The sequence below is a fragment of the Aplysia californica genome, unplaced genomic scaffold (genome assembly GCF_000002075.1).
Source record: "Aplysia californica isolate F4 #8 unplaced genomic scaffold, AplCal3.0 scaffold00797, whole genome shotgun sequence".
NCBI lineage: Eukaryota > Metazoa > Mollusca > Gastropoda > Aplysiida > Aplysiidae > Aplysia > Aplysia californica.
In genome coordinates, this window is record NW_004798067.1 from 131,125 (window position 1) to 144,594 (window position 13,470).

The 13,470-nt window shown below is 40.3% G+C and overlaps 2 protein-coding genes across 2 annotated transcripts in view; one reads left to right on the forward strand and one right to left on the reverse strand.

Moving 5' to 3' along the window:
- Window positions 1-628: 628 nt before the first annotated feature.
- LOC101857681 (golgin subfamily A member 6-like protein 22) lies at window positions 629-9,751 on the reverse strand. The gene is made up of 5 exons (XM_013088725.2): window positions 9,580-9,751; window positions 5,946-6,131; window positions 5,332-5,436; window positions 4,811-4,846; window positions 629-3,667 (listed from the first exon to the last, which is right to left on the reverse strand). The coding sequence occupies exons 1-5, from the start codon at window positions 9,622-9,624 to the stop codon at window positions 1,814-1,816; spliced, it is 2,226 nt and encodes a 741-aa protein (XP_012944179.2). The 5' UTR covers window positions 9,625-9,751; the 3' UTR covers window positions 629-1,813.
- Window positions 9,752-9,821: 70 nt separating this feature from the next.
- Window positions 9,822-13,470, forward strand: part of LOC101857908 (lebercilin) — a gene marked incomplete in the record, with an annotated part of 52,032 nt that continues 48,383 nt past the window's right edge. The window contains 1 exon segment of the mRNA XM_035972694.1: window positions 9,822-9,921. Within this exon segment, the coding sequence (XP_035828587.1) occupies window positions 9,912-9,921 (10 nt within the window).

Genomic DNA, 13,470 nt, shown 5'->3' on the forward strand with positions numbered 1-13,470 from the left:
CAGTGTGGTTAACCAATGTGCTCGCTTTGCAAATAATCTGCTTTGGATTCAGCCCAAGAAGCCGAATCGCTCAGAAAAGTTTACAAGTACAAGTATAGGAATAGTGATCTAATACAAATATTATTTCAAATTTTCATAAAATTTCCTCGTGTCATTTCAATTCAATAATGTCATCTGGAGGCAAAGATAACTTTTTTAACATAAAAAGTTAGTAATAACATCATGCTGTCCTGGAAAAGAAATTTAAAAAAAAAAAAAAAATTTTTTCAATCCGTGAAACAAAAAACAAAAAAGCCCCGGTCAAAAGTGTATCTTAACCTCAGTTGCAATCAACAAACAAGGCAGACCAGTGGTGAATGCCAGAGCTGTACAAATGCATGAGTTAGATGTGCTAGGGAGGCTCTCATTGTCCGTGTGTTTGTTGGGGGGAGGGGGGGGGGGGGGGGGGGTGAGAGGGGGGTGAGGGGGTTTATCGTTTGGGAGATTCAGTGTGCACCTCACAAGCCAGTGCAAACTCTTTAGTTTTAGTAAGAGTTTTACTGCACTTGCAACACAATAAGGTCATACAGGTGCCAAAGATCAGAGGTGTTACAAGAGGGTAACAAATACAAAAAAAGAAGGAGGAGAGATTAGGGCGATAGATGTTTGATAGGAAAGAAGTAGCAAACCACACTAAACACCACCCGCCAACCACCCACGTGCAAACTCTACATTACATTGGCAGGTTTTTGCCTAACCGGGCGCAAGTCATTGCCAATCAGGCAGGCAGGCAAACAAGTGACATTATTATTCTGGCTGACTCAACGAACCTGGCTGTAAAAGATGACATACGGTAGTAACACAATTTCTTTACACAAGTGTAACGGTTTTTGCAAACAGGAACCCAGCGTTTCGCAAGCATCTAATTTTCATAAACTCTGAACAATCTTCTACGATGATGGTTTATAGCTGCTGGTAATATACGTAAATGATTTAATGATCACCTTACAAAAATTAAGGAAACTAGATGCTGGCAAAATCCCCCATTCCTTACCCCCCCCCCCCCCCCCAACTAAAAAAAAAATTCCCAAAAAATCAACCCAAAAACCCCAGCAATACATGACAAATAAATACACCACATCATTCTAAAAGATGACACGTACATACTAAAAAAAATGATAGAATAGTATTAAACACCATAATAAGTACACTCTGGTTACTTTGAAGAGACGGGAAATGAAAGGACACAAGACGAGTAAAGTAGTGGTGCTGGTGATGGCATCGATATAATATTATATATCAATATTAACATCTGTCAAGTGGTGGCCCAGCATCTTGTTGAAAGCCACTGGCAAAATCTCATGCAAGTCTGCTTGATCAACATTAGTAAGTGCATTCATTTCTCAACTGGCCATTCATTCCTTCATACAGGGTTAAAAAAAAAAATAACATAAACAAAACTGTTGTCAGTTCGGCAAACGAAACAAAAAAGTTGAAAAACCAAACATGATGAAATGAACACTCTATAAAAATATAAAAAAACATAAATGAAAACGTATGCGCTGTCATGACAAACTCAAGAAATTCTCGATCTATCCTGGAAATAAGAAAAAAGTCTGGTTAATGGGAAAAAAAACAATCGAATCAAACCAAAACAAAACAATCCATGATGTTACAAAAGGCTGCAAATCATAAAGGAACTTATTATAATGAAGGATGAGAAATGCACCACCATGCCAGGGGGGGCGGGGGGGAAACCACTGCAAAAAGCCGCGCAGTCATCTGCCCATGCCGCACACGCCAATCCGTTACCTCGTGGGAGGTGGCTCCCTCTCTACTCATCCCCTCCTCTACGGCGGCGAGCTCTCCTTGCTGCCCGGTCCTCGCTGTCGTCAGTCGTGCTGGCTGCCGCAGCCTCTCGCTCCTCTCTCCGCCTCCTCCTCCTCTCCTCTCTGTCGTCCGTCTCCGTGCTTTCCTTCGCGGCCTCTCTCTCCCTCTCCTCCCGGCGTCTGCGACGTCTCGCCTCTCTCTCGTCTTCCTCTGGCTCTTCTGCTGCGGGAGCGGCCGCGGGTTTCTCTTCTTCTTCTTCCTTCTTTTCTTCGCTTTTCTTCTTGGGTGTCGCGTCATCATCAAACAGAGGGGTCTCCTCCTCGTCCTGATTCCTCCTTCGAAATCTCGTAAAACTCGATGCTGCATCTTCTTCTTCAGCCTTTGGTTTGTCTTCCTCCTTTTCTTCTTTTGGTTTTTCTTCCTCCTTTTCTTCTTTTGGTTTTTCTTCCTCTTTTTCTTCTTTTGGTTTTTCTTCCTCTTTTTCTTCTTTTGGTTTCTCTTCCTCTTTTGGTGTCTCTTCTTCTTTTGGTTTCTCTTCCTCTTTTGGTGCCTCTTTCTCTTTTGGTTTTTCTTCCTCCTCCTCTTCTTTTGGTTTCTCTTCCTCTTTTGGTGTCTCTTCTTCTTTTGGTTTCTCTTCCTCTTTTGGTTTTTCTTCTTCTTTCTCCTCTTTGGGCTCCTCTTTAGCCTCATCTTTCACCTCCGCTTTCTTGTCCTCCTCTGACTCCTTTGGTTCGTCATCTTTTGCTTCCTCCTTGCTCTCCCCAAGGTCCAATTCTTCTTCATCGTCATCATAGGGCTTCTTGAAACGGCTTTTGAAAGCAGAAGCAGGGTCATCTTTTTTGGGCTCATCTTTCTCCTCTTCTTTCTTACTATCAGCAACCTTTTCCTCATCCTTCGACGTCTCCTCTTCATTTTCCTTATCAGCATCAGCCGCTTCTTTCTTATCCTCTTTCTCCTCACCTTTGTCCTCTGCCTCCTTTTCATCACCTTCCTTCTTGTCATCTTTTTCTTCAAACTCACTTAAATCCAAACCTTCTTCCTCCTCATCATATGCTTTCTTAAATCGATTCTTAAATGCACCAGCTAGATCATCCTTCTTTTCCTCTTTCACTTCTTTCTTTTCCTCTTTCTCTTCTTTCTTTTCTTCTTTCTCTTCTGTCTTTTCCTCCTCTTTCTCTTCCTCCTTGTCTTCTTTTTTCTCCTCTTCTTTTTCTTCAAAAGCACTTAAATCAAGACCCTCTTCTTCATCATCGTACGCTTTCTTAAAACGATTTTTGAATGCTGAAGCAGGATCATCTTTCTTTTCCTCTTCCTTCTTTTCTTCCTTCTCTTCTTCTTTCTTTTCCTCTTCTTTTTCTTCAAATGCACTTAAATCAAGACCCTCTTCTTCATCATCATCATAAGCTTTCTTAAAACGATTTTTGAATGCTGCAGCAGGATCATCTTTCTTTTCCTCTTTTTCTTCCTCTTTCTTTTCTTCTTCCTTCTTTTCCTCAATCTCACTTAAATCAAAGCCCTCTTCCTCATCATCATCATAAGCTTTCTTGAAACGGTTCTTAAACGCGGCAGCAGGATCCTCTTTCTTTTCCTCCTCTTTTTCCTCTTCTTTCTTCTCCTCTTCTTTCTCCTCAAAAGCGCTCAGATCAAGCCCCTCTTCCTCGTCATCATCATAGGCTTTCTTGAACCTGTTTTTAAAAGCAGCAGCCGGGTCATCCTTTTTCCCCTCTTCTTTTTCCTCGTCCTTCTTTTTCTCTTCCTCCTTATCCTTCTTTTTCTCTTTCTCCTCACCTTCTCCTTTACCCTCTTCCTCTTCTTCTGCAGCCTTGTCTGGCTCATCCTTTCCTTCCTCCTTTTCAGGCTGAATAACAAAATAAACAAATATGATGGAGAACAGGGTCACTTTAAAATATTGAATACAACGCGTTAACGACACAGACCAAAAGGTGAGGGGAATCCTAAATTTTAAAAAGTCATGCGTCTACCAGAATGACACAAAACAATATTTAGAGGTTGGAATGGAAAGTCTTTAACTAGAATTTTACAGTCTAATCACAGCAAAGCTAGACCATAAACCACTCTACTTCAAAAACAAAAAAACGGCAGTAAACCTAAAGGGTTACTGCCTTAGGAAGATTACACCTCAGTGGTACTCTCCAGGACCATATATGTGAAGTTTGGGGGGGGGGGAAAAATGTGTTGAGAACATCAACAACCTCCATTGCTTCACCAAACATGACGCACTGGGAGAATAAACCAAACATATGTGACGTTCTGGGGGTGATAAAACAAATATATATAATAAATGTATTTGGGGTGATAAAACAAACATATGATGTACTTGGGGTGGCAAAAGCAAACATATTAACCACAATCAATTCTATTACTAGACCAGACAACATACACAATAGGACAAAGAAACCACAGACAGTTATACAGCAACGAGGTGGGTTCAAAATATTACACCTATCTCTACCAACACATTATTAACGAGAGGCTATAAATTTTCTGCATCTTTTCAATATGAGGAAAAGATATACACAGGAGGTGCAGTTAAAAACTTCCATGGGAAGAACACAAAAAACACACAGAGAGGTGTAACAGTTGAAACAGTGAGAACCCTCAAAAGGTGATGTGCCATGTTGAAAAAGAAAAACTTATACCCTAACTGTACCATTAAGTTATCTCCTTCGATATGTGGACGTCATCATGGCTGACGACTTAGAAAAACAAGTGTCCTTAAAGAGTTTGAAAGCAAACCGGTATTATAATCTGAGTATGAAACAGATTGGAAAGAACCGACTACAAGTTTTAAAAAAAAACATGTTTACAACTTGGGTGACTGATTTCTTTTATAGACCACAGAAAGGAATGTACTGTGAGGAATTAGTATGGTAATAGACATATATTTTAGAAAGTAACAAGTAATCACTGAGTACTGTGTGTTGTAGTGATCGTGTAAGAAGACAACAAGTTCACACCATGCCACAGCAAACCAAACTACCTGATCTTCCTTCTCCTTGCCTTCTTCCTCTTCCTCCTTAAACAACAAAACAGTATAACAAAGTTCAACATGGAAATATGTCACTTGAAAAGAATAAATAGGAAATAAAACAAAGTGGTCAGACAGCAAATGCTGTATAAGTACCGGAATAACAATCACAAAAATATACACGTTTTGTCGTAAAAATGTTTGACAGGGTGGAAGCACTATAAAAGAATACAGTAGAGTCTGCTTAAAGCAAAGACGGTTAATCCGAAAACAGTCGTAAACCAAAAGAAAAGAAAATCCTGGGGTTTTCTTTTCTGTCTAAGCAACCTCTCTAAACCATAAACCCGTCGAAAACAAAGAAAATCAGGTGATCTCGCAGGATTTGATTCCAGAGGACTCCAGTGTATTTATTCTATGTCTAGGACATAATATAACACTGTGTGTAGACGTATATAGTCAAAATTTGAGAACAAAAAAAGTCATACAGAATTTCAAGTTGAAAGCAAAATGACAAGATAAACATCAATACATACCCCTGTTATCACTACTTGAGCCTTTGAGGTTTTGTCTGGATTTTCAAGCTTCAGGAATTCGTAAAGTTGGTCCCATTCAAGTGACTCTTGAAACTTCTCATAATCCTGCAGAGTTGAAATATGATGTGCAATTATTTCTATTTTAAACAGAACCGTGTCCAAATAATATCGTGAAGTCAATTATTAGAAAGACAAAAAACTGAACAGTCTATATATATAGGAAACCATAGCAGCAAAAACAAAAAAACAAAACTGAAGTCTGAAAGATTACATAATGCCATTATGGAGTCACTCTCAGTAGTGGAATTTAAAAATTGATCACCCACCCACACAAGAACTACATTTCACTGTTTTAAAACTTTGAAAATCAGAGAACAAAAATGCCGGTATAAATTAAGTTAGAAAAGCATAAAAACTAATGGTTTGAAAATTTGAGCTGTTGCAACATATCTAAGCTGACCTTTAAAGAAAACCCTTAGATAATACAAAAAAACAATGAGAATGTTTTATATCGTAAACTTAAATATTAAAAATGTTAAACGAGAAATCTCATCAGAGAGACGACATAAACCAAGGTAGGACAAATACATCACTACTAAAAGAAATCCTCCTACCCCACAGTAATCGTCTCCATTGAAGATCTGAGGGGGCTGGGCCTTCTGATTGGCTTTCTTGGGCTTGCTGTGAGCGTGCATGAACTTCAATGCCTCATCATTGCGAGGGTCAAGGACGTCAACGATTTCATGATCTATTTTTAATGAGCTCAAGATATCTTTCACATGCTGCTGTTTCTTTCGAATCTGAGGAAAAAGCAAAATTAATCCTTCACAATTCACCTCTCAAGCTTTACAGAATATGCTGGAGTCAGTCAACTGTCTGCTACAATGAATGATAATGACAAAAAGCAAGAATTCCATCAGTATGATTCCTGCAGGACAGTAGAGGGAGGAAACCCTGGTTGCTGTTACAATACACAACAAGAAGCTAATCGAACTAAAAAGAACAATGTTCAAAGTCCAAGACACATACCTGTACAAATGGCCACTTCCAACTTGCATTTAATTTATTCAGTACTAGCTGGGTACCCGTTCGATGAACGGACTTTAAAAAAATGATCGTCAAGTCATTGTGGAATCAGTACCCACTACTTGTGAACGGAAGCCTCACTTGTTTACAATGGTATCTTAGAAGGACTTTCCCAAGATTAGATCTAAACCAAACAAATGAAAAACTGAAAACTAAACTACAGTGACTTCAGACTCCTTTAATATAACTGTTCACCCTTTGAATGATTCTTAACCACCGTTAATTTTTTCAAATTCGAAAGTTAAGCGGTTTAGAAGTATTAGGCCACCAAAGTGATGAACTTTCACATTATAAAAATATATAACAGCATTGCCCAAAATGAAACCTGTCCAACTTGGCCACAGCCACAATATTTCCAATTACTCCAAAAACCTGTCCAAGATGGCCACGCAAATCTTTCATCATCTTGACTCGTAAAATATTATATATTCAGACCCTGGCATAGTGTAAGGAACATTATGAACCCATTCACCTGTCATTATTGTCAGACCCCCTTAGAGCCAGCAGAGAGTGGGTGCTATAGAAGTAAGTGATCTTTGATATCATTATGATTATAATGAACAACTCTTTGATCAACACCACACGGGGCAGAGCACAAATGTCCAAACCACCACCTCTGTGAAACCACTTGTTGAGCTTTTGTGTGTGTTTGTGAACAACTTTCAGGAGAAGGTAAATTTAAGGAATGAGAATTGCTGAGATTGTAAATAAAAGATAACACAAATTAATACAAAAATATAACAAACACGGCAAGTTCTAGATCTAGATCGAGTCAACAGTCACTGGCGAGGGAACCCCAAGAGTCTTGGGGGAAACCCCGGAAGACTACAAAAATAGATGGTGGAAATACGTCATCTATATTTGGGCTAATCACAGAGGGGTGCTAGGTGCTCGCTGTAGCTTCAGGTAGAATAAAATGATTTCTTTACGCCGAGTTTGGACTAAGAAAGTCTCAGACTTGGTCGGTCATCATAAAGTACAGTAAGGTCATAGAGGTGGGAAGGCGGGGCAGTATAGGTTACTTTTGTACATTTGCAGCACTACATGAATCTGTCGAAGTTGCCTCAACCTACCCTGATTATAGATACTCTTGCCATGTATGCAAAGCGAGAGGAATTCCGTAACTAGTATGATATGAAACAGTAAAAGGTTAGGGTTACAAGTTCAGTGAGGTTAGGGTTTGGGAAGGATTTTCATTTACGCACAATGACCCCAGCAAACCTGAGAATATTCAATAACCCACCCAGCCAGGCCATCAAACTTGCTAGAAACACGAAGCTCTTTCTCCCCTTGATGCCCTAGAGGTACAAGAGGATGGATAAAGTAAGTAAGACTCCAGCAAACACAATAGAAGAGACCTCCTAGAGCTAACCCTAACCCCGACCCAAACCCTACCCTTTTAATCTAACCCTCGCTATACTATTCTACTCTATAGTCTACTCTAGTAGTGGTCGCTCTTTACTCTTTCGAAGTGACTATCTTCACCTGGGGTGAGAATAAAAATATGATCGACCTCTCACCCCTGGTGAGATTTGGCAGCTTTGGCTATGCTCAACCGGTGAGAAACAATACCTGTTTTTCTAATTTCGGAATACTGTCTATCGGTGAGGATGATCAAATTGACAAAAGCAAAGAAAAAAATGATGTTATAGCACAAAAGTAAGCTAATTTTACCACAATTTAATGTTTTGCTGTTGTTAGGTTTGATATCTTAGCTCACCGCGATTCAAACGTATAGATCTAGATCTAGAAGTAGGTCAGGCTCAAATAAGGGGGGTGGGAACTACCGAAAAAGCACCCAAAGATGCTCTAAGTAGGCTATTTCACTTTTCGAATCGAGCCGAACTACGGGGGTCGCCATTTTGTTTTGCACAGAAGTTCTCGCAAGATCTACTCCTCCCCTCTCTGTCTCTTACTGAATACTGTCTATCGGTGTGGACGATCAAATTGAACAAAACAAAGTTTAAAAATGATGTTAAAGAAAGTGGCTATTCTCACCCGCCCGGAAGTTCTCGCAAGATCAACTCCTCCCCTCTTCTCTCTCTCTCTGTCTCTTTCTGAATACTGTCTATCGGTGTTGACAATGAAATTGACCAAAACAAAGTTAAAAAATGATGTTAAAACACAAAAGTAAATAAATTTGGTTGTCTACAAAGATGCTACGGCTATTTAACTTTTCGAATCGAGCCGAACTACGCGGGTCGCCATTTTGTTTTGCCCGGAAATTCTCGCGCTACTCCTCTCTCTCTTTCTCTCTCTCTCCACTGCCCACAGACAAAATTGTACGCTTTTAGTAGGCTACAATTGTAATGGAACGTTTGTTCACGGCACAGAATTCTACAATTTTTCTCTTATCACAGTGTAGAATTCTGTAGTTTAGGGTGAACGCAAAATTTGGAGAACGTGCACCGGGTGAGAATAGCCACAAGACTCGCCTGCACTATTCTCACTCCGGGTGAGAATAGAGGTGGCCATGTTAAAACACAAAAGTAAATAAATTTGGTCATATCTACAAAGATGCTACGGCTATTTAACATTTCGAATCGAGCTGAACTACGCGGGTCGCCATTTTGTTTTACCCGAAGTTCTCGCGCTCCGCCTCTCTCTCTCTCTCTACTTGCCCACAGACAAAATTGCACGCTTTTAGGCTAACAGTAGTAACACAAGAGCGCTGGAAGAACGTTTGTTTACGGCACAGAATTCTACAATTGTTATCACAGCGTAGAATTATGTGGTTAAGAGTGAACACGACACTGGTTGGCCTAGGCCTAGGCTATAATGGTGAACGCACACCTGGTGAGAATAGCCAAAAGGCTCGCCTGCGCTATTCTCACCCGGGAGGTGGCCTTACTCTACAGAATTCCTTCGAAAAGCCAAAGCCAAGGCACAAGGGGGTTGCATGTTCAGGGTTCTAAAGGTTTATTGGTTACCCTTTTCTTTACCATTATGTTTGTTGTTCAGTGTCAGTCACCAAGCAGTTAAGTCAGCAGCAATGCGTTGTTGAGATTTGATTAGGCTTCAAGACTAATCAAGAGCTTGTTGGGCTTGAGACCGAGTTAGATGAGACCGAGCCGAGAGTGAGAGTGAGACAGACAAGACAGTGCCAGAGAGCAACCGTTTGTTTTTGTAATGGGACAAGGCGAGGAGCAAAAGAATACATACCTCACTGCTGACAGTTGCATTACTTAAGTAGACCTTGAGACTCATTGTTGAGAAGGTTCGAAAGCACCCTTGAGCTTCCAAAACTAGTGAAAACGAAAGTTTGGACTTGATATCAGTCTGGAAGACGTTCTTCCCGATAAGGAAGTTTCCACAGATTTCTGCTGTATGTGCAATACGTCACCAATTGTTGTGCTGAAGAGCTACTTCCTTTTCCATTGTACGCACAGAACGATGACGCAGATCACATATTGGGGACAGTTTCGAGCCTGTTGCTGGGGCAAGTAAACAATCTCACAGCATACCGAAGCTCGCTATTTTCGACTTCCGTGGATATGTCGAAAGGTCCATTTTCAATTCATTTTAAAAACCAATTGATCTTCTTTATCTGTTGATTTGTGTGCACTTCATAGTTGAATTGTTAACGGGTGTCCATTGCCTTTCATTTTGAACTGAAAAAGCACTTGGCTAAGTGATGATTGTGATTGACAAATTCTTTGAAATTGTGTCTCTCTTTTTTTTTTTTTACCGGTACGCGCATAAAGTGTTTTCGGTTACTATGCTAGTTTTACGGAAAGTGAAGTTTATTATATTTTTGTCCATTGATTTCTCTCTTACTTACTTATTTGGTTGGAGAATAGGCATCGTTGCAGGTGGTACAATGCCTGCAAAGCTTCTCCTCGACTCCTCTCCAGGATGCATTCATCATGAAAGGGTCTGCTTGCTGAATTGTGCCATCAGCTGATTGGATATTGTTCTGGCTTTTCTCCTAGAAGGTTGCTGTCTCTCCCCGACCAACTTCCCTCAATCTTTCCATTGTGTGTGATGTGGTGCCTTCATCTTCTTTGGGGTCATTGAACCATACTAACTGTCAATGCTGCCATGACTGTTGGTGGATCTAATTGCATGGTGCCACCAACCTCAGCCTGGCCGACTAGCTTATCAGCACGTTCATTGCTTCAAACTCCTGCATGACCAGGGCTAAAGATCCATACCATCTTTGTGAGTCTGCTGCTTATTGTATCACCTCCCACCAGCCTGCATACATCATGTGTTTCTTCACCTTTTCGAGGGTACTCATTGCATCAGTGATGAGGATGGCAGTCCGATGCCCGTCGCCTAAATCCAGTTTACGGCTTCTGTGATGGCCTTCATCTCCATATGTGAGGCAGCGTTGTAGAATCAGGCTGTCGTCAATTTTTGGGCATGTAGAGTTATTGGTATCATCTAAAAGCTTATTCACCTGTCTTTATTTGGATGAAAAAAATATACATTTATCTTGAATACAAGTCAAGATATTTGCAAAAGAAGGAGGTGGGGGTCACCTGTTTTCAGAGGTAAAATTAGTGAGAAAATGGCCATCAAAGATTACTTTTTAAATTTCCTTAGCTTAAGAGTCCATGGTAACTGAAAATTTACATTTTTATGCCTTTAATCAACGCTTTTCTCTTAAAAATCCATACAGAAATTAGTTCTTTTATGGGCAAGACAGGTGTTGAGCCAAAAAACAAAAAATTGATAAAAATTCACAAACCTACGGAAAAATGCAAGTTTCTTCACTTTGATTATTTTGACGAGAGCGTGATTCCACCACGCTGCATCACATATGCAGATGCTGGACGTGGTTACACTAGTGGTGTCTGACAGCTCTCTCTGTATAAAACCCCATTTACAAGGGCGCTGAAAGCCCATTCGGAGTTTACCCCATGCTGTACTGATCCATTTGTTAAGATGACTACATCGCCCTGTTCACTTTCTCCTCTATCAACGTCTCTACCTCGGCATTGGCTGCTCCTTCTGGCCACTTACGACATTCTCTACCTAAGGTTACTCTACCACTCGAGTATACTACCCAAGTGTGTCAGTGACGCGTTGACCCATGCGCTGCCCTGTCAGATGTCTTGCATTCACAGCATTTAGCCAAAATCGTGGCTGCCTCATTCATCCATTCAGTCCCTCTAAGCAGACACTTGCGTACAGTTCTACTCACTTAATTATGCAACGGGTGCGGATTAACGGCGCTGACTCTCAAAAATACACTCTAACCTGAGCTATCTTCTGACATTCTACCATAACTGGGAGGTTCAGGAGATAACGCATAGAGGATATGTCTTATGTGCACCCGAGAACAGTCCACATACCTCTTCATTCTGAATTCTTTCAAGCTAATCGTTTCATTTCTGCTCTTTCAAAATTAGTATCATTACATTGCTCTACGTCTATTGTTTTCTTTCTCATTATTAATTTTAAAGAATATTTTATAGTACAGTAAGCCTTTTGGTGTACGCCGAAAGCTTTGACAACTTGTTTTCTTTTCAAAACTTGGAGCAAATATTCTCATCAGTTCTTTGTCAGTAATAGTTTATTTAATGCCTATATAAATTCAAAGGTATTGGTTGGATGCAAGACAGGAGTTTCTACACCCAAAAAATACAAATGAGTCAATTTGAAAAGGGTTTGATAGGTTTTATTAGTCTGTATGTTTTTCTTGCTGTATACTTGGTTCGAGTAATAGCCTCACTGGAAAACACGCTGCCCAAAGGATATTTCCCTTAACCGTAACCAAACTGTAAAATTGAATCATATTAATCATTTTTTAAAAAATACTTGATATAAGATATTAATAGAAATAATAATAATAACAATAATTGCCTAAATTTTCTATAGCACATATATGCTTTACAGCATGCTCATACTTTACAACCATTATTTACCGAGCAGACGGTAGAACACTCAGAAACGTTCTCAGCTTCCAGGGAAGCACACAATGCAAGCTTCGGATTGCTCCTGCTCAAACACTACAAATTGACAAGATCTTTCACTGTCTATAGCCGGGTATCCATTCCCACCTTGGCTAAAGGAGGAAAATTTGTGTTAAGTGTCTTTCCCAAGGATATGTCGGGTCCCTGACGGGTTTCGAACCCATGACCTTATGTGTGCGAGTTAGAGAGCCTTCGCAACGTAGACCATCAACGCCACGCATTTCTCTTCTAATTTTCTTTAAACTGATTGTTTTCTCTTGTCCGTTGAATCAAATTAGAGGGTTTGGGTTTTTTTTTGTCAACCCTTTGATCCACGTGCTCTTCTAGAGGCAGAACCTCCTTTGTGGAGAGCAAATCCTTGTGTGTGATAACAGCCATTTGTACCTGTGCTCTACGGAGAAATTATGTCCTTATTCTAATCTCAAACAGATAAAACAAAAATAACAGTGGAACTCTGATTCAATGAAAACTTGGATTCCACAAAATGAGATGGAATCCCTGGGTTTTTAAAAAATTAATTAAAATGTGTAAAAAATAACTCGGTTTCAACAAGCTCTCGGATTCAACGAATTGGCTTTCAGGGTGACACGCCCCCTCTGACATGGCTTCATTTATTTTTCTCCTGCAACGAACTTTATCTGTTTCTGAAAACCATCCATGACACCTGCATAGTGAACCATTATTTGCTTCGCTTATTGTTTACATCTTATGTGACCAATCAGCGGTCAGAATTTCTTTTGTATCGCATATAAGTAACAAAAACAAAATGCCTCTCATATGAAACCAAACTACAGTAGAACCTGCCCTGACGGCCACCTCTATAAGACGGCCAACTGTACAAACGGACACTTTCTATTTCCCCCCTTGCGTTTTTTCTATATAATTTAACTGTGTGAAACGGGCACCTGTCCAACGCGGCCGCGGCCACCATATTTCAACACACAACCCCTATATCACACAAAGCAATAACACCTGTCTTAGACGGCCACCTTAGTGACTCCATTACGCTTTGTCATAAATCAAGCATTGGCCCCTGGCGTTGTGGACGAGCCGTCATAATCCAAAAACCTGTTGTTGTTAGGTAGTCCCTCCAAATGATCATGCTGTGTAGGCCCCTCCCACTGTTGACCAA